The following is an 18,782-nucleotide window of genomic DNA, read 5'->3' as shown; positions in this document are numbered from 1 at the left end:
TTTAATTGGCTTTTTTATTTTCGTTGTATTTAATTGTTTATAGTAGATAAATGTGGATTATGACTTCATTTTAGGTCAGGTATTATTTCTTGGAGTCTCTGTGTACACAAAGTTTTTTTTTTAAAGACATTTCAGAAAAGAATAAAATCTTTCAAGTATAAAGAGGAGACTAAACTGTCTTTAAGAAGGGAGTAAGTAACTTTTGGTATAATATTTTTTCCTTAAATTCTCCTCCATTTCTATGTGGAATAGCATGACTTTTTGACTGTGTGCTAGATCCTGATCAAAGTTCATCGCTTTAACTACAATATTTATGCAGCAAAACAAAAATGTTTTGACTGTTCATTCTACTCTGTGTAATAAACCTATAGGCCATAGTTTTGTATTGTTACGGTTTTTCATTTTCGATTGCTTCACTTTTTTTTTAGTGCATAAAACTTGAAAATGTATATTCCAGAACAGAAAATGATGCGATTTTCTTTTAAATAGAGAGAAATATGCGCATGATTCAAATCCAGGAGAATATGGCTGAACAGAAGAATATCAAGGATAAGTTAGAAAATGAGCAAGAAAAGCTTCATGTGGAGTATAATAAGGTAAAAAAAATGGGCTGATAAACCATTGTACCATTTTAGTATTGCTGCTGTTTACTTTGATAGAATTTTTCTTTCCCTGGAAAAAGATTAGGATGAAAGTGAAAGATGCAAACTATTGATCTGTTAAAAGTAATATTTAAAAACATATTTCTTCTTTTAAAAATACTCAGTAGTCTTTCTTCTCCCATACAAGTAGTATCAATTTCTAAAATGTGATACTTCAACTGGACACAAGTTCTTTGACTGACCCCACTGAGAGGTCCGCTAACAAATTGCACATGGACTTGTTTGAACCTGCATGATTCTCTACTTGGAGCCCTGCTTGATAATTGGCAATCTAGGATACTCAGACTGTTATTTATTTATTTATTTATGTCAACTACAGCTTCAGTTGGGCTTAGATTTAATGACTATTTTTTTAGACAGAAATTATCAGTATTCACACCTCCATAGTGTCCTCTGCATGCTTTTCAGGGTATAACAAATTTGATGCCCATAAATTATGGCATTGCTCCCCCAAAATGTTGCTAATATATTTTTTTTATTAACTCATCATTATGACTAAAAAAGAATTTTGTGCATTTTTATCAAATGAATGTTTATTTTAATAATTAAATATTTTGAAACATTGATATACTGTACCTTTTGTGACGGATGACATGCTGCAATTCTTGCTGAATTCAGGGGCCTATTAAGTGTTAGTTAATGATGACAAAAAATGGTGTTGCTACTAATTCCTAAACTGTTTGGTGTGTGTTTTAAGTGAGAACATAAGGAAAATGTAGCAGCAGATCCTTGTGAACTTCCCAAAGATGATAAAGGGAAAGGAAGTTGTGCCTGGGGCTTTTAACCAAATTAATAGTTACCTCCCAAAATATACAACCTAACAGTTAGTGCCAGGAGAAAAAAAAACCCCTTTTTTTTGCTTGCATCCTTTAATTTTAAATTTTCTTTTTCTGTGAGTGTGGCAAAAGAGAGTTTTAATTCATTTATATGTTTGCGTGCTATAATCTTGCTGCCTACAAGATTATATATGTTGTATGGACAACACATAGAAAATATTGTTGTATTTTAGTTTTCCTTTCCATATGACTTTATGAAACCTTATATCCATGCTGAAATTCTTTAGGTCTTTACAAAACAAGTGGCTGCTCTGGTTTTTGTCTTAGTTCTGTTAAATTACTGAATGGTTGTACTGATCTCAGCTATATTGATACCAGTTTCACTGTTTTTCTATTCCCACAATAAACTAATGCACCCTTGATAAGTAAGAGGTTGAGTAAATTTTATTGAATTACTGTTAATGGCTTTTCATTCCTGTTGCCTTTTTTTTTTTTTTTAAACTTTTCAGCTGTGTGAGTCCTTGGAAGAGCTACAAAATATGAATGGAAAACTGCGAAATGAAGGGCAAGGCATTTGGGCTCTGCTGGGTAGAATCATTGGACAGGTTGGTTGGTTCCTTGCCCCCCTTTACAGAAAAAACCAGCAGAACAGGTTTTCCAAGCATAGGCCGTTTTGTTTCTCTCTGCCACTTCTATGGCCGAATAAATTGATTTGATTTGATCAGACCCAGGCTTTACTTGGGGGATAATGCTTCCTGATTGAAGTACCTAGACTTCTGCAAACCACCTACTGGGAATGTGTAGCTTCGTTTTGTTGTTGCAATAGTGTTCTTGTTTGCAAAATTCTTTCATTTGGTATAAGTGATTGACCTGTCATTTGTGATGAATCTCAGCATGAGGCATGAGTTAATCCTACTGTTTTTGTCTCCAGTTGTCTTTAGTTACTGTAGGCTTCAAATGATAAGTTAACTCTTTATGGGTTTTATAAGATACAAATCCTTTTAAATGCAGTATTTACATAATGGTGTGTAACTAGACAGAGGAGAATATTTTGATCAAATGAATATAAATATCTAGGACAACAGAAGATTTGGGTTACTTCCTGTTGCCAGCAATTATCTTTGTTCCCACTGATATGGGAAAAAAGAGAAGTGTAGATTTTTGCAGTGTTTTCAATATATGTTTTATGTCAGAGGTATTAAATGTCAATGGACATTTTGGATGTGAGAGGGAGATTGCAATCATTTCCAGTTATGATTTGATATTGAAGAAACTGTTCATTGTGAAAATGCAGAAATACAATTATTCACAATTTTGGCATGCCCTTTGTTACTGCTGAGCTTGTGCTGCTGTTCAGAAAACGAACCTTACACTTTCTTTATGCAGTAATAGTTCCTAAGATATGCAACCTTTTACTAGTTCTATTTGTCTGCCTACCTCTCCTACTTGCAAAGAAGAATTCTTGCATAACGTATCTTTTAAACCAAGATTATTTTTCCTTCCTTTGAGTAAGTATTTGCAGAGATATTTCCTGATGCAAATGTTACGAAATTTGAAAAAAAAAAAGAATGAAAAGCTGAGTAGAATTCATTTACACAGCTTGCATGACATTTTTTTTCCAGTTGGTTGAACAGATGCAGACCCATGGGGCTGCTGAGAAATGACTTTGATAGATGGTTGCTGTCTGAGAAGCCAGCATACGGCAGATAGTAGAAACCCAACGAGAGCCTTGTCTGCTTTGTGAAGGGCTTGGTCCAATAAGATAATTTTTCTAATTAACCTGTTGAGCACCAGTGTAGCTGCAATGCTGGGGAAAATAAACTGCCTCAGTGTTCTGTCACTTTCATGAATTTGTCTTTGCTTGTTTCAGCTTCCTAGAGAAATGCATCCTTGTCCATCCCTATATTGGAAGCTTGAAGAAAGATTCTAAAAGCCAGTCTTTCCGTGTGTTTCTTACTGAATTGAAAAATTTTCTCTAAGATTACTTTATATTACAGAATCTTATTGGAGTAAATGTGTAGTCTGTAAAATAGCTAGCTAAGCAATTTCCCACTCATTATTATGTGTCTCGTTCTTCATGCATTGAGATTAGAGGAATGTTCTTTAAAAGTGTCAAGACTCATGTGTACTGCATTTGTTCAAATCCAATAGAAATTGAACATACCAGCAATTTTACGGGCTCCAAAGGAAAGGAAACCAAGTAAAAAGGAAGGAGGAACACAAAAGGCATCTACACTTCCGGCAGTACTTTATAGGCAAGTAATTAAACTTTGACAGAATAGATAACAGTATCCAGCAAGTTACAGTTTCAGAATTGTTTGCTTCAGTGTTTAATTAACAAAATGCTTTACTGTTTTCTATACGTTTGAGTGCTAAGTTGAACAGTGGTCAATTCTTCACCCTACCACACATGAGTAAAACTTGGGTGTTTTTGCTAATTTGACAGCAGTGCTTTAAGGACAAAGCTAACTCCTTGCATCTGAAGTTTTTTTGATGTCAAAACTAACTGGTCACTTTGTTCTTTGAATGCAGTCCTCTGAGTGCATGATTTTGAGAACAGTGATGATGCTATTCAGTCACGATTCCTTTATGCACAAAACACTTGTCATATAAGAATTTCACTTTTTGCTCATGCTAAATTTCCCTACTTCTCTTTTTATTAATTCCCAAGGTTATAAAATGTATTCACTTACTCTGTCATACATAGTTCCACCTTTTCCCCTCTTCTGTAAGCTGTGAAGCTACTGACTGGGTTTTTATTAAGCCTAATAGTGGGACATAAACTAGAATCCCAGATGCAAAACACATCATCTAGGATCTTTTTTTCTCACCACAGCTGAGAAGTGACATGGTCTGTTGTTTATCTAGAGAGCAGCAGCCAGGCATCCAGCCACAGCAAGTAGTGTCTTGCCCAGCTAGCATGCTAACTGAAGAGGATGATTTACATAAGCAAAAGTTAATTTTAGTGTTGCAAGAGGTAGAAATCTTGAAAACGTGGCAGTGATCTGAGGATTTGGCAATTTAGATGTACACAGATAATTGGAGTCATGCTTCACTAGTTTTGTTTCATTCAAATGCACTCAGTTCCGTGTTATAGTGCAATCAGTGAACACCTATCTTTTCAAAATAACTAAGATTTCAATTCCACTAAAATAATAATAAAAAGGAGATATAATTTCTGATGAGTTACATTGCCCAGTGTAATAGCAGCACAGACCTATTTCAGGGTAATTAATAAGTGTATGATTGATTGTTCAGATTGATATTAGCAGTATAATTTTCTGTTTACGTATTTGTTGTATTTTTTTTCCACTTGCTACTGGTACATTTTGCTGAAGTATTGAGTGATTACTAACTTGTTAGAAGCCCTCAAAAATTTAAATTGAAAGCCATTTTTTGCTGAATCTTATTAGGAGCCTTTTATGCTTTTATTGTACTTAGATAGAAGCTCCTTAAACCCTTCCAAAATTACTCCACAATTACTTCAAAAAGTAATTATGCACGTAAATGATACATCAGTTTGAAGTTGCCACGTGTTTGTATTGAAACTGGGGAGTGTGCTGGGGTGTATTGTTTATTCTTTATGAATATGTAATTATAATGCTTTTCTGGTACGTACATGAAAAGTTGTGGAATTTGCAAGAAGAACCATGATCAACACCTACTGCTGCTGTGTGACACTTGTAAACTCCATTATCATCTTGGTTGCCTGGATCCACCTCTTACAAGGATGCCAAGGAAGACCAAGAACAGTTACTGGTAAGAATGCAGTTGATGTGTTCTTGTGCTGTCTCTGTACTTAAAGTAGGATGTAAATATGAATAGACTTGAAAATTCTGAGTGGATTAGACATTGCTTTAATGCAGTTTGAACAGAAATTTTTTATTTTCAGGTTATTAGCAGTGATGTTTCAAGGTTAAAAAAAAAAGTTGTAAAGATTTTCTCGTTATTAGCCACTATGTAAAAATAGGTTATAGTTGTAATTTTGGTTGGGTTTTGAGTTCATTTGCGATTGTTATTGCTGCAATATAATAGTGGTAGCAAATTATAGGTGAATACTTTTGGGAAATGGAAGACTCAGTTTTCTGTTTATGTTAGGACTCAGATAAGCAACTCTCTGTCTGGATTTTCAGGCAAATACTTGTAATATTTTTAAATAAAAGTAATAGATCTGTTTATTGCAAGATGGGAAGTGTTGGGTTTACTGCTGTCTTATGACTCAAATGTACAATGGCAGAAGTATGTTCATAAGTGTACTTACTGCAGTTACATTTCCATGAATTAAAGTTCTTTCATGCCTGCAGAGCAGAACAAAAGCTAAGTGGTACAATGGAGAATTGGTAAGGTGGCAAAAATGCTGATTTCCAAACTGTCATAAAATTAGCTTGCTCTGCTCTGTAGTGTTAGCAACCTCCATGTTTAAACTGCTCTGAAATGTGTTAGAACAAACTCAGAAACAGTTTGTAGCTGACAAGAGGTTAGTGTACAGCATCTCAAGGAGTCATTCATCACCTTGTCTGAATGTTAAGGTACCAAATCAGAATAGTATCAGAATTGCTTCTAAAAATACAGTAAAACTATTTTAATAGAAAAAGATTATCTTCTGTTTTTCTTCATATATCTCTAAATTTTTGTTCTTAAAGAACCTGCATAAAACATTTACTTCAGCCATCTCTTTGGTTAGTTTTGAAGATTGTGTGCAGAACAAGATGGCCAGTACATGAAATGGGAGGCCTCTCTTTTTTATATCTTAATGTGACAAAACCTGTATTTACCTCAATAAATTTCCTTAGTAAATTAATAGAGATTGTTTTTTAAAGATGAAAGTCTCAAAAAGGTTTTCACCATCACTAATACTTTCCTGAACCTAATATTCCTTTAATTATTTAATGTAGTGTGTGATGTGAGACTTTAGATCTCTTTTGTCAAATTTGCCAAGTAGTTATTTTACATGGAAGCTTTTTTTTTTTAAATTTTTAGATAGCTTCTTCATTTGCACAGGGGATTTGATTTTTGTTCTGCTTTTAACAAAGTTGAAAAGGCTCACTAAAAGCTATCAGTCCAATAGATGTAAGACTGTAATTCTCAGTAGCTGTTAAAGGCAAGATAGGTCAGGTTAGGTAGTAAAGCTCTTTCATTTCAAAGCTATAACTTATCTTTGTTGTGAATTTCATGCTTCAGTGATATCTCAGATCACAAACTTGGCTTTTACTTCTAATTAGCTCAGGCATATTCTGGGGTGTGAGATGATAGCAGACAAATTGAGCTTCATTGATTGCATCCTTTTCATCATTGAACATTCCTTTATGTATTCTTTTCAGGATCAGTAGAGAGCATACAGAACAGACCCTTAATCCAAGTTCGAGTTCAGCAGGTTTTTCCTCCCCTGCTGTTTTGAATACAGTTTTTCTCTTTTGATTAAGATATGAATAAAAGTGCATTTTTTTTTAGATGGGGGCCATGTACTTTTTAGATATTTGTATAGGATATAATAGGAACTTAGCAAAAAGATAAAATTGGTATAGTAGGAAATTCCTTGAAACACTAGGCAGGTTGAAAGACTTCGTTTGTGAGTGGTTAAAAACACTGAGTTTAGTTCTCTTTTAAAATAATAATCAAGAAACAATCAAAAATGATTGTTTGGGTTTTTCTTCTATTCCATTATCATTGCTAATAATTTACTCAGAATAGCTAACTTGAGCCCTTGCCAAAGTTTTGATGATTGCGGTCATGTACTTTACCAGTATATGTTTGTTTAAACAATGAATATTTTAACATGAATTTATTCCATAAACTTCATCCTTTTTATTGTGTTTGAGGATGTCAGGTGATTCAGGTTATGTGTGTGATGCTACATAGGCTAATTTATAGTTATACTTTTTGTCTGTTTCATGCTCAGCATTTAATAATTTAAATTACAGTTTACCAAAAAGGGTTTTGAAATTGTTAAATTAAATCCAGTATTATATGTTAATAGTAAGAGAAAAGAATTAAATATATTGTGTATTTAAAAGCTAAATTGTTAAAGAAAGCACAAATTATATTTTGTTATCTCAGTGTTTCTAAAATTTAAAATGAGTTAACAGTTTTAGTCTTAGCAAAATCATAGTAAGACTCTAGACCTGGTGAGCACCGGTGTTTCACAGCTTACTAGTTTAACTGGTTTAAAACACTTAACACTAAGAAGTTTCCTTGTTTGGAGGCCTGACAGTTTTCTTCAAGGTAACAGTTATAACATCTTACACATCAGTTTGTACCAAGTAGGTTCAAAGCCTGTCCTCATTTCAAATGGATTTGAGATGAAGAGCATAGGAACTATTTTATGTAATAATACATTAAAGCATTAATTTATGCCTGTTTTGATGCTGTGCTTTCAAAGTAGAAGCATAAAATATCCTGAGTTCAAAGAGTCGAGTCCAACTCCTAGATCAGGAGTTTTAACCATACACAGAAATGCTGTGGTTTACTTTCATTTAAAAATTTGAAATTCTCGGTTTCCTAGAAATCCTATTGATTAAACAGTTGAATATCATTTTGAGTCACATGTTATCATAATACTAAGTCTTACCATTCTTGCTGGCAACTTGTGTGCTTTTATGCTCCTGGCCATTCTGGATGGACTGGGAACTGTGCATTTTCCTGGTAGAGAATGATCTTAACTGGTACTAAGGCAATGCACAAGTGTTGGCAGACTATATAATGAATCTAATTGTAAAATATTGACATTTTCTTTAAAAAAAATACTTGGGAGGTACCAACAAGGATTAGCTCTTTCTACTGGAATGAGATTGCTGACAGACAGTGATAACTTCTGGTAGCATATGAAATACTAGGAACTGAGATGGACAAAACAAGGACTAATGGTTGTATTATGCTTGGTTGTTTTTATTTTTGTTTTAGAAGGCCAAGTTATTTTAGTGGTGACTGCTGTAGGGAGTACTGGCCACAGGACAGTATGAGCTGTAGAATTCCTGACCAGTAGTCCCATGAACATTCATGCAGTATCTGGATATTCATTCATAGTCCTGGCCTCATTCATTCAGTACTGATCCAGCACCTCTTCAAATGTTTTTTCATCCTGGGTCACTGGATAATGATATAAAATTATTAACTTACATAAACATGAGTTGAATGTGACATACGTATTTTTATGTATTTGTAACTTGTCCTAATTGAAGGATGTTTGGGTCATTGCAAATGGCAATTTTTTTTGTTACACTCTGTAACTTCACACTCTGTGAGGTGCTCTTTGAAGCTTTTTGACAACTATATTTGGTTCATATATACTGTCTTCTGTCTCCAGAGTGTGTCATCTTAAAGCTGTGGTCCATGTTTCTTGAGCTCAAAGTGGCTTAATTCTTTGTAAACATTGCGAGAGGTGGTTTGTCAGAGAGTATATCCATGAGACCTGCATCTTCCTTATTGAAAACAAGCCCCACTCTCAGTAACTGTACAGTTTTCCTTTTTAAATACCGAGGACAGAACTGTTTTCTGGAAGCATGGTAGTGGTATTTGCTGAGCCATGTAAATACACTCTTTCCCAACTCACTACTACTGAGTTGATAAGATGTTTGTGACATGGGAAGTTATCTCTGATTCTTGTACCAAGTTAGATTGAAAACGCAACAAAATCACACGATTTCTTTTTTCTTCTGTAGGTTGCTAGTGCTTAATCAAAGACTTTCTGCATGATTAAAAGATTTCAAATCAGTACTGAGATTTCTTTATGGAACAAACACTTCCAGTAATTCTAGCAGTAGGCACATTTTAGAAGTAGGCATATTATTGCCTGCTACCGATTTTCTCTGTGGGTCAGATTAGGCAAGTCCAGACTAAAAGCAAAACAAAACCTGTGTGCTGAAAGTTGATTCTTTGGCACCATTTCTTCTGTAATTTTGTTTATGTTGCATAGCAATGCTTGCTGATGTAGAGGTAGTCGAAGATTGTTTCAGTAGTTCTAAAGGTGACCTGCTGTGACAGGTTCTCTATTCACTGCTTGTGCTTGAAGAGCTGAAATGAAGTGAGCAAGACTGTGGCATAGCCAAACAGAAGTGATAGGCTGTTTTCTATGACTATATTGGGATTAAACAGCAGAATGGGAAGAGTGCTTCAAATTCAAGAACCATGTTGAAATAAACTATAAGAAGAGCTGAAAGGAGATTGTTTCCAAGTCAGAGGAGTGTGTGTCTGTAACAGCTTTTCTGTGGCTCTGTGGGAGCTAATAGCCAAACTGCTTTGTAGTTGAAGCTTGTCTGTTTTGTAATAGGGATGATGAGACATGGTTGACTATGATAGTAGAGCCTATTCTGGTAAATCAAGAGGCTGCTTGTAAGTTCATGTTTATAACTCCTTTCCTGCTTTACCTTTGGTATATTTGTGAAGTTTTGTTCTGTGATTCACACAACACCCTCACCCCCATCATAGTATGATTTTGCCTTTCTTTTCTAGATCTACCTTTTTTTGTAATTTTGATTGCTCTCACATTTGCACAACCTGTTTCAGAGCAAGCTTGTTCCTAAAAACGAAATTTAAGGAACTTGCATGCAGTGCCTCATCTTTTGGTTGAGATGTTTCATGTCTTCCTCAGTAACATTGAAGTTAAAGTGCTTCACTTATATATATTTAAATAGGATAATAGTGAAAATTCAGGACTTTACTGATCTGCATGGGTATTTTCTGTGGAACTGTCTGAACACAGGTAGCAGAAATATGGTGTCTTTCCCTTGTAATAACACAGAGAGAAACAGGAATGATTTAAATCATACATGCAGGGTGGTATATCCAAGAAACTGGTTCCCAATTCCAAATATTGTTGTAAAACCCTATGACTATTTGTTTCTCTTATAAAAGCTTTATTTTTAGTGCAGCTCTTTAGTTATTGAAGCTTTTTTTTTTACTTTATCTAGAGCGCATATTTTTGCCATAATAATGGGCAAAATAAACGTTTTGTAAGAACTGCTCATCATAGAATTTTTGAACATTTTCATAGGTCTTGGTTACATCTGCATAAGCAGATCATAGTAATTACTTTCAATTGTGCTTTCCAGTACATAAATTAATGACATGACTGGTGCTGCAGTGTTACGGAGGGCCATGCTCTCTGATGCTTACCAAATAGAAGTTCACCTTAAAGCTTTGGGTTGCACGACTTGAAGACAATGTATCCTATAAAAATAAAGATCTCAAAGTAACTTTTAGCTAAGCAGATATGCAAGATTTTGAGGGAATATTGTTACTTAAAGCTTTTCTCTGCTTCATCATTGGAGTGCCTTTCTCCAAAAATCTTAAAGCAGTAGTAGTTTGGTCTGTGTGCCTTTATTTACTTAAGTGCTTGTGAATACGTATTTGTGTGTGTATACACAAATTTATGTAAACATATGACCGTAAAAAGTAGCATTGTGAAAGCTATTATACCTTATATTTTTCTGTATTCTAGTGTCTTAAGGCCTAGAGGTGTTAACAAGTACTCTGTGTGTGGCAAACCAAGGCTTGTAAAGAGGAGTGTGCTCATTTTAACAAGTGCAGGGAACAAAACTCCAAATAAGCTACTCCTTTTTCCCTCACCCTTTCTGATAATGGAGGAACAATAGGGAGAGGTTTACTAAAATCAGTAACCACAGCAGTATTAATAGCAAAATGTATACGAGAGAGAGTATTTTACCCACAAAAGGGTATTCACCCCTGGGAGCAAACAAAAATGTTTCCCAAAAATAGTGCTGCCAGTATGGTCTCTGGACAAAGGCTTTAAGCTGAGGAGAGCCCTTGCAGCTTAACATTCCCTTGCCCCAGTCTGAAGAAACCAGCAAAGAACTGGGATGAAACTTAGAAGCCAGATCGCTGGCATTGTGCTTCCCGCTGTTTCTCCAGACTGCTGCGCCCGGCTGTGTTTGGCAGCGTTTGCCCTACTCAGTTGCTCTACTCAGTCCCCCACGGCCGGCACTGGCACCACACCACCAGCTCTGGACAGGGTTTTGGGCTCTGTCTGGCTGTGCCAGCTCAGGTGGGGGTTTGGAATGGAAAGGGGACCACCAGGGATGGAGAGGGGGCTGGGGCCGACTGATCCCAGCACCTTCTCTCTGGAGAGATCCAATCAAGATGGCAAGTTTTTAGTTTCTGGCACTCAGCTCATGCTGCCGAACCCACGCCCCCAGTGATGATGTCTGTGGTACAGAATTAAACAGTGCTAAAAACTCCATCCCCCTTTTCTCTGTAGCCTGGACAAGAAGGAAGAATACAGAAATATACTCTTGTATGCTGGCCCAAAACTGTTTGAAAAGTATGTAAACTGACTTCCTTGTGTTTTGGCTACTCATAAAGACTCCATACTTCCATGAGACAGGGGAGAAACTGTTACCTTTCCTGCAATCTACCCTATTCTGCTTTTCTAGACCAGCAAATATTCCAAGTACTTTCATGTGTCCTATTTACAGTGGTCTTAAATGCTTTTGAGATAAAGATGTTGAACCTTCATAACATTATAATGTAGCCAGAATTATCTAAAATTGACATATGGAAAAGTTAAAGGAGAAAGGTTGAGTTAGTCAGGGTTACACTGATCTGTTACCCAATCCATGACTAGTTTCCCTGTATTCTGACTTGGTAGCCACTGGTCTGTCTAGCAAACCATGATGCCTCCTGGTGTCTTTTGGTATAGCCAGGAGAGATCTGAGGTTATACTGCTTGGATTACTCTGAAAGAATTAGAAAGCATGGAAGGTTAAGACTTGATATTGTTTTATCCCTCACTGAACTTCACAGGAGAACTATTCCTGTTGAACGTGCAAATTGGAAGAAATGGACTCAAATACAACGTGTGTATCTGACTTTGTGCTTTTGATTATACAGGATGGATATGCCTTCTTGTCACAAGTGTGTACTAAAATTTAACCTCAAATAATTAAATACATGTTTTTTTTGTTTTGTCTCCATCCAAAGCAAATTTGCTCCATCGTTTAGATAATTTTAATGTGCTTATTATCCCTGTTAATGCCAGTTAATAGCAGAACATAATGTTGATTTTTTTTTTTTAGTTTGTATTATTAAAAAAACCATGTTTAATAGGAGAACAGTGGTGGATTGGAATTCATTTGAATAGACTTGTAGTGTTTTGAACTGGAAGTGTAGTGTGAGAAGTAATTAAAACTGACTCTTACCAGTGAGTATAATTTTTATGTTTTCATTAATGAACATCCGCATTTATGACTTTGCATAAGATGACTTTTTGCAAATAAAAACATATCTTAATGAATTCCTATTTTCTTAGTTCTTTTATGGAGCATGTTAATAGCATTACTTTAGCATCTGTTCAATTTTGAAGTTCTGATGGTGATTTTGTACTTTTTTCAGAAACTTTTTTCAATTTAGTGTTCAAAGTTTGTTAATATATGTCTCTAGCTTCTGTACTTTTAATTTTCTCCTAACTATTTTTTTCAGATTTAAAACCCACTCCCTTAGGAAATACATATTAAAATTAATTTTCATAACAAACATGTCCTCCAAATCCCTGCCACTAAAGCATGCTCTCATCAGAATGAATTCAGCAGCATGTCAATGTAAAGATTAACAATCTTGTCCAGTGGAGGGTGCCCCTGCCCATGGCAGGGGGGTGGGAGCGAGATGATCTTTAAGATCCCTTCCAATCCAAACCACTGAATAATAATGTAATTAAACTGCAGCAGCAGTAATTAATAGATTACAGATCAGTGGGCAGCTTTAAAAATGAGGATGTGGTAGAATGAAAATGATGAAATAGGGTGCATATTTCTTGAAGATTAATTCCTACTTTCAAAATCTTGGTTTTCAAAGTTAAATACTGTCAGGAATATAAGAACATCTTACTTGTGTTTTGCTTGGTTGCGTAAAGTGTACGTTTTAGGTGTTCATTTGATTTCTCAACTTTTGAATTTATCTTAAACACAAACACTTCAATATGTTTCTTTTTCTGCTCGTGTGACTGCAGTCTTAAAAAGAAAATCTTCCACTTTGCAGGCAATGCTCAGAGTGTGACCAGGCAGGTAGCAGTGATATGGAGGCTGATATCGCCATGGAAACCTTACCAGATGGGACCAAAAGATCAAGGAGGCAAATTAAGGAACCAGTGAAATTTGTTCCTCAGGATGTGCCTACAGAACCGAAGAAAATTCCAATCAGGAACACGGTAAATGATGGTGGAGCTGATGTTTTGAGGCTCATATTCATAATAATATTGTTTCAGATGACTTACATTGTGGGTATTTTGAACTGAGGTATTTCAGTTAGATTGATGTTCTGTTTTTGTTACTTATTCCATTTTCTCCTTTTAGTGCTTTATTAGTTGTGGTAAATACAGTTTTGCTAAAGTAGAAAGCTGGGAAACATGGTAATTAACTGAAGAGCTGTACAAGCTTAAGAAGAAATTCAGTTTGCACTTAAACTTAGCTTTTACAGTTCTTCTTCGCTGTAGTAGTAAGGACACTTACTAGGGAAGATTTAAATATATTGAATTATAGCTGTAAAGTAATTAGTCATTTCCCTATCTACAGGCAACCTGCTGACTAACTGCACATTTTGTGACCATCACAGCACCCTGTTATTTCAGTTTGTTTGCCTTCCTAGTCTTATTAGTCATTGTATGTTTTCTTAAACTTTCTTGGTTGATAGAATTTTGAGAAGACAAGCAAAAGCTCTTGCTTTCTGTACTGACGAAATATTTAGCATCTTTCCTTCCTTTGAAAGTAGAATTTTTTTATTAATCACTGTGCACTTTTACTTAAATTTGGCTCTCTTACTTATTCATAAAACAAGGCTTTTCATGTGTGATGTGTCATATCACCTATAAAAAGTACATAAAAATATCAAAGGGCATTTAGGTCCAGTTTACGGGATGAGTAGTGTTCCCATATCCCTTCAGACGTAAGTGGTTCATCTTCCAATATATTCCTTATTATCAAGAAATACTTACAATGTCTCACATTGGAGTTAAATAAACTTCATCTCTCATGCAGCACAACTTTATTTTCTTCACAAAGCTTTCCAGACATTTTATGATTATACTAGCACATACCATACTTAACATATACTGATAGAATTAAGCAAGTATTTTCCTGACCCAATGTTAAATGTTTGCTTTAACTTTGGGCCACAGCTTTGATTTACCTAATGGCTTCCCTTTCCTGGTCTGTGACTCAGAACTTTAAGAATGACTCAAGCCAAGCTGATGAATTTAGCTCAAACTATGGGGAGTGTGAGAAATCCAAAATTAAATTTTGAGAAACTACTACTTCTTTCTTTTCCTTGTTGAGGGAAAGTACCGTTCTTCCTTCTGCTTAAGAGCTTGTAGAATCTTACAGCTGCCTGGGTAGGTTGAACTTACTGTTGTTATGCTGTTATTCATACAGAAAGAAGACTTATCTGGTGTTCTGCTTACTGAACTCTTTGTCTCTCATTTCTCCTGTTTCTTCTTTCTTTCTCTTCTCTCTTTTTATACCTAATGTAGTGCTATTAGGGTGTGGAGAATCATGATTCTGCGACTAAAGAGAACTGAAATTATTGCAGGAAAGACCTTCGTAGTTGTAATAAAAAAAGGAGTGGTATAAGGCATTGTTCAGAAATCAATAGGAATGCAAGACTGGTTTGTTCTAAAGCTCGTGTAATAACTGCCAAGGTTCTTCTGTGCAAAATGGAGAGAAGTCTGATTGCTCTGAAGTGTTCCCCTCATGCCATGATGCTGTGATGTGCTGAACTGGTGCTGCATTGGTGATTTGGCACCTCCTGTGCCAAATCAAATCTGTACACATTGTAGTATGTAATACAGAATTAATTGATTTTCAGCGGACTGATGTGTTGTGTCACTGTATGGCACTGCACTGTGGAAAAATCACTGCTGCCAGTCTAAGAAAGATTTTGTTCCTTTGCTTGAATTTTCAGTCTCTCTTTCAGTTCTCTCCAGTTCTCTACTTTTGTACAACATACAGATTTGCAAGATAGCGTCTTTGCTGCCTTTTGGGCAGGGCTTCTCTGTCAAAGAGGAGCATCAACCACTGACTGATTGGCCTCCTTCTGGGTAACTCCCCTAGTATATATACTGAGCATGATGTTCTATGGTGTGGAATATCCCTTTGGCCAGTTCGGTCAGCTCCCTCCCAGCTTTTTATGCAGCTCCTCCCTGGCAGAGCATGAGACACCGAAAAGTCCTTGATTTGAAGTATGCATAACTTAGCAACAGCCAAAACATCTGTGTGTTACCAGCATTATTCTATCTGCATTAGGCCAGATTAGCTCAGTTGGTCAGAGCATGGTGCTAATAACGCCAGGATTGTGGGTTTGATCCTTGTATGGGCCATTCACTTGAGAGCTGGACTTTGATGATCGTTGTGCGTCCCTTCCAACTCAGAATGTTCTGTGATTCTCATACTAAGTCCAAAAACCACAGCACTATACCAGCTACTCAGAAGAAAATTAACTCTATCCCAGACAAAACCAGAATGTCCAGAGACCTGTGACAATTGGAGCACACTAGTGTTCACAGCTTCTACATGACATTGGAGACTCAGTTTCCTTCTGTAATTTGGAAGTGTGAGGGAACTAACACTGAAGTAGGTTATTCAGTCAGGATAATGCTTCTTCCTTGTACAATTCTCCGCATTAATTGTGTGCCAGGACAGTGTTTTATAAAACAGTATATAAGTGTTTTATAAAAAGCTACATAAGCTTTTTAAAGAACCCTGTGAGTGCTCTCTAGTATTTCTATCTCTTAGCTTTCAAATATTTCACTGCATATTTATATAGAATCGTAGAGTCACAGAATATTCTGAGTTGGAAGGGGCCCACAAGGATCACTGAAGTCCAACTCCTGGCCCTGCATGGGACACCTCCAAGAGCCATACCATGTGCCTGAGAGCATTGTCCAAATGCTTCTTGAACTCTGCAAGCCTTGGTGCTGTGACCACTTCCCTGGGGATCCTGTTCCAGTGCCCAACCACCCTCTGAGTGAAAAACCTTTTCCTGATATCCAACCTAAACCTCCCCTGATGCAATATCAGGCCATTCCCTCAGGTTGTGTCACTGGTCACCAGAGAGAAGAGATCAGTGCCTGCCCCTCCTCTTCCCCTCATGAGGAGGCTGGAGACTGCAATGAGGTCTCCCCTTAGTCTCCTCTTCTCCAGGCTGAACTAGCCACTCCTTGCATGTCTTTCCCTCTAGGCGTTTCACCATCTTTATAGTCCTCCTTTGAACTCTTTCTGAGTTCAGATACAATAGCTGTAATAGCTTTATATCTTTTTCACATTGTGGCACCCAAAACTGAATACAATATTTAAGGTGAGGCCGCCCCAGTGCAGAACAGAGTGGGACAATCCCCTCCCTTGCTCAGCTGGCGATGCTGTCCCTGATGCACCCCAGGACATGGTTGGCCCTCCTGGCTGCCAGGGCACTGCTGACTCATGTTCAACCTCCCATCGACCAGGACTCCCATGTTCCTTTCTGTGGTACTGCTCTCCAGCCTCTCATTCCCCAGTCTGTCCATGCACTGAGGGTTGCATCATCCCACCTGCACATTCTGGCACCTGCCCTTGTTAAGCTTGATACTATTGGTGATTTCCCAGCTGTCTCATTTAGGACCTTTGCAGGGCCTCTCTGCCTTTCAGGGAGTCAGCAGCTCCTCACAATTTAGTATCATTGGCAAACCTACTTAGTGTATCTTCAGGTCCTGTGTCCGAGTGGTTTATGAAGATGTTGAAGAGAATTGGGCCTAGTATGGAGTGCTGCAGAACCCCAGTAGTGATAGGTTGCCAGTCTGATGTCACCCTATTCACTATAACCTAAGGAAATCAAGTTTGACAAGATGGACTTTCCCCTCATGAAGCTATGATGGCTCTGACTGGTGACTTTGTTGTCCTTCAAGAGTTTTTCAGTATCTCCCAGAATAATCTTCTCCGTGATTTTACCTCTCACTGAAGTGAGACTGACAGGCCTGTAGTTTCCAGGGTCCCCGTTGCCCTTCTTGAAAACTGGGACATTTGCCAGCTTCCAGTCAACTGGGACCTCTTGGATTCCCAGGACCACTCAAAAATCATCAAAAGAGGTTTTGTAATGACATCAGACAGTTGAGTATTCTCTGATCAATCCCATCAGGCCCCACAGACTTCAAGGGGTCCAGCTGGAGCAGTAAATCCCACATAAATTCAGGGTTGACTGGGAATTTATCATTCTCACAGCCATGGTCTTCCAGCTGAGGGCGCTGGGACCCCTTAGCCTATCGTTGCTGTTGAAGGTAGAGGCAAAGAAAGCATTAAACATCTCTGCCTTGTCTGTGTCCTTGTTTGTGAGGTGACCATCCTCAACCTGTAACAGGCCAATGTCATTTCTGCGTTGTAGAGCAGCTGTTTCAAAGAATTGGGAAGACAGAGAGAAAGTCCAGCTGTTTGAACTCCATTGTTTTGGAGACAGCAACTATCATATTGTACATTAAAATGTAACAAGTTTACAAGAAGACTTTTCTGATTTTAAACTTCCTAAGACCATGTAAGTGGATATATGAGGGTGAATTTAAACATACCATACTTTTACTCTGAGCCAGAGTCTGTACAAATTATAAATGAATGTAAATAAACAAGACATTAGGTCTTTATACTTAATTTTGTTATATGATGGCTGTATTTACAGACAGAATTTAATGAATTGTTTATGCTTTATACATTTCAAGCCATATGTAGTGACCTTTTAAAGATTTCTTGCATTTCAGTGCATAACTTTTTAAACCAAGTTTGTTTAACATCTATTATTTTTATAATTCCAATGTCACACTTTCATAATCATTGCAAATCATTATTTCTGCTTCCAGTTTATTTCATAGAAATTAATAGCTAATGATTAGCAAAGAGCTAATAGAAACCAATAGCTAATTGCCTAAACCAGATATTTATAAACACCTTCCTTATATTTACTATAAATCTGAATATGTTTTTTAGCATTTGCTTTTCAAAACTGTACAATTTTTTTCACCTTTTTTTATTATAAAGATTAAAAGTATAGAATAGATTGTTTCTTTGGAAAATACTTTAAAGAGATACAAATAGCATTTTTCAGCAGTAAATTGAGAGATTAATGATTTTACTCAGCTATGTATGTTCAGATTTTCAGAGTCTTTTTGAGGTGATCCATATTATAAAAACACAGCTTTTAACAGTCTGTTGACTTCGTTTGCTGTCCTAGAATAAAAAGGAATACACAGATTTTTTTTTTTTTATCAAACATGTAATTGCTAAAATAGTTTTGTTAGTCTGGTGTAACATTTTTGCAAAATAAGGGTTTTTCTTCTGTCCTTTTAAAAAAATGATCCTAAGGAAGTTTCAGTGAACTTTTAAAAA

General features: G+C 36.5%; 1 protein-coding gene across 7 annotated transcripts in view; it reads left to right on the top strand.

Moving 5' to 3' along the window:
• Window positions 1-18,782, top strand: part of PHF14 (PHD finger protein 14) — a 164,716-nt gene that overhangs the window by 41,334 nt on the left and 104,600 nt on the right. For all 7 annotated transcript variants that reach the window (XR_004240641.1, XM_032111136.1, XM_032111126.1 and 4 more), the window contains 5 exons: window positions 490-596; window positions 1,948-2,043; window positions 3,590-3,693; window positions 5,066-5,197; window positions 13,426-13,594. Coding sequence is in view for 6 of the 7 variants with exons in the window: in XM_032111136.1 (XP_031967027.1) it covers window positions 490-596; window positions 1,948-2,043; window positions 3,590-3,693; window positions 5,066-5,197; window positions 13,426-13,594 (608 nt within the window). In the remaining variant the exon portion in view is untranslated. The remainder of the gene's footprint in view (window positions 1-489; window positions 597-1,947; window positions 2,044-3,589; window positions 3,694-5,065; window positions 5,198-13,425; window positions 13,595-18,782) is intronic.

The sequence above is a fragment of the Corvus moneduloides genome, chromosome 1 (genome assembly GCF_009650955.1).
Source record: "Corvus moneduloides isolate bCorMon1 chromosome 1, bCorMon1.pri, whole genome shotgun sequence".
NCBI lineage: Eukaryota > Metazoa > Chordata > Aves > Passeriformes > Corvidae > Corvus > Corvus moneduloides.
The sequence above is the reverse complement of the archived record's forward strand: the minus strand, read 5'-3'. Positions and strand labels throughout refer to the sequence as shown.